Raw genomic sequence first — 1,316 nt, forward strand, 5'->3', positions numbered from 1 at the left:
ATGGAAAATTCAGCGCTCGGAACAGCTTTGTTTACTTTCCGCAGCTCAAGCATAAGCAAACCTGGACCTGTTGGTTAGGCTACAAGATGGTTAGTGTTGTATTTATTTATTTTTATCTTATTATTATCACTAGCAATTCGACTTTGCGATTGATATACTTAATCATTCTGCAGGATCTGCAGGACGAAACAAACGCACCAACGAGGCGAAGGAGAGGGAAAGGAAAGAGAAGACTTGTTGGACGTAAGCCTAAAACAGTCAGACCTTCATCAAGCAGTCAAGAGAACAAGGTTTGTTTGTGGTTTTTGGAAGTGCGACCCCTTCTCTATGATTTAAAAAAAACTGTATTTTTTATTTTCATCTCAGGATTCACCAGCCTCCGAGGGTACCGCTGGCAGTAGCAGCAATGTTTGTGATTCAGAGAGTGATGCAACATATACGGACTCTGATTCTGATGGCTCTGATACAGGACATGTTAGTGTTGCTAATGTTTTGGTCTTCAAATCTTTTAAACACCTGAGCCAGAGCACATTCTTGGTTTTACTCTGATTTTTGCCTTTTCTTTTTAGAAAACCTGTAAGAAATCTGTAAACGAGCCCCATCTCTGCTCTGAGACTGAATTTTTTTCAGAGACAACAGCGTCAGAACAGACAGTCAATGAAACTGATTTTGAAGAGGTAACTACAGCAATGCACATCAAATGCAGGTCATAAAGAGTTAACAGTCTTTTTTTTATTGTTTGAAGTTAACCTTCTCTTCTTTTGTGTTTACAGCAAACAGAAGTACGGAAAAGGCGAAAACATGTACCACAGTTAGCCTATAGAAGAAAACATGCAAGTAGACGAGTACGTTATTAAGCTCTATATTGTTAAATTACAAGGTGTGGAAGCACAGATATGTAAAATATTTTTTTATCTATCCTGTAGGTGGTTCCTCCTGAATCAGAATCTGAAGAGGAAGGTGAAAGACATGCTACAAAGAGTTCGGACTCAGCAGGGGAGTTATCTGTTACTGAAAGTTCCAGCAGTGAAGAGGAAAACCAAGATGAAAAAGTGAGTAGCATGCAGAAAAGATGTATTTAAAAATTGTTTTGTGTGAATTAAAGTAGAACCAATTAATTAAATTACTAACTTCTCACTTTCAGTTGGAAGAAAATGTTACTCGTTCTCATTCTGTTGATGCAAATGAAGGGCAAACTGGAGCAAGGAGTAAAGGACCTGCTTCTGAGACAGAAGGAAGTAATGTGAGTAAAATTAAAAAATCTGTTGCCTAATTTGTTAAAAGGTTTGTCTTTTTAAAAATTGTTTTTATTTATT

The 1,316-nt window shown here is 37.2% G+C and overlaps 1 protein-coding gene across 1 annotated transcript; it reads left to right on the plus strand.

Annotated features, from left to right (window-relative positions):
• On the plus strand, positions 1-1,273 carry LOC127748886 (dentin sialophosphoprotein-like). Its single transcript, XM_052264293.1, has 7 exons — positions 1-69; positions 174-290; positions 367-474; positions 570-677; positions 774-845; positions 927-1,052; positions 1,145-1,273. The coding sequence occupies exons 1-7, from the start codon at positions 1-3 to the stop codon at positions 1,271-1,273; spliced, it is 729 nt and encodes a 242-aa protein (XP_052120253.1).
• The last annotated feature ends 43 nt before the right edge of the window (positions 1,274-1,316 follow it).

The sequence above is a fragment of the Frankliniella occidentalis genome, unplaced genomic scaffold (genome assembly GCF_000697945.3).
Source record: "Frankliniella occidentalis isolate FOCC.00 unplaced genomic scaffold, Focc_3.1 Scaffold17, whole genome shotgun sequence".
Lineage (NCBI taxonomy): Eukaryota > Metazoa > Arthropoda > Insecta > Thysanoptera > Thripidae > Frankliniella > Frankliniella occidentalis.

What these genes read in the sequence shown, in the direction of transcription:
- LOC127748886 (XM_052264293.1), top strand. Translation starts at nt 1, where the DNA reads ATGGAAAATTCAGCGCTCGGAACAGCTTTGTTTACTTTCCGCAGCTCA. An exon ending in ATGGCTCTGATACAGGACAT is followed by an intron (nt 475 to 569) that starts GTTAGTGTTGCT and finishes TTTTCTTTTTAG; the next exon opens with AAAACCTGTAAGAAATCTGT. An exon ending in ATGAAACTGATTTTGAAGAG is followed by an intron (nt 678 to 773) that starts GTAACTACAGCA and finishes TTGTGTTTACAG; the next exon opens with CAAACAGAAGTACGGAAAAG.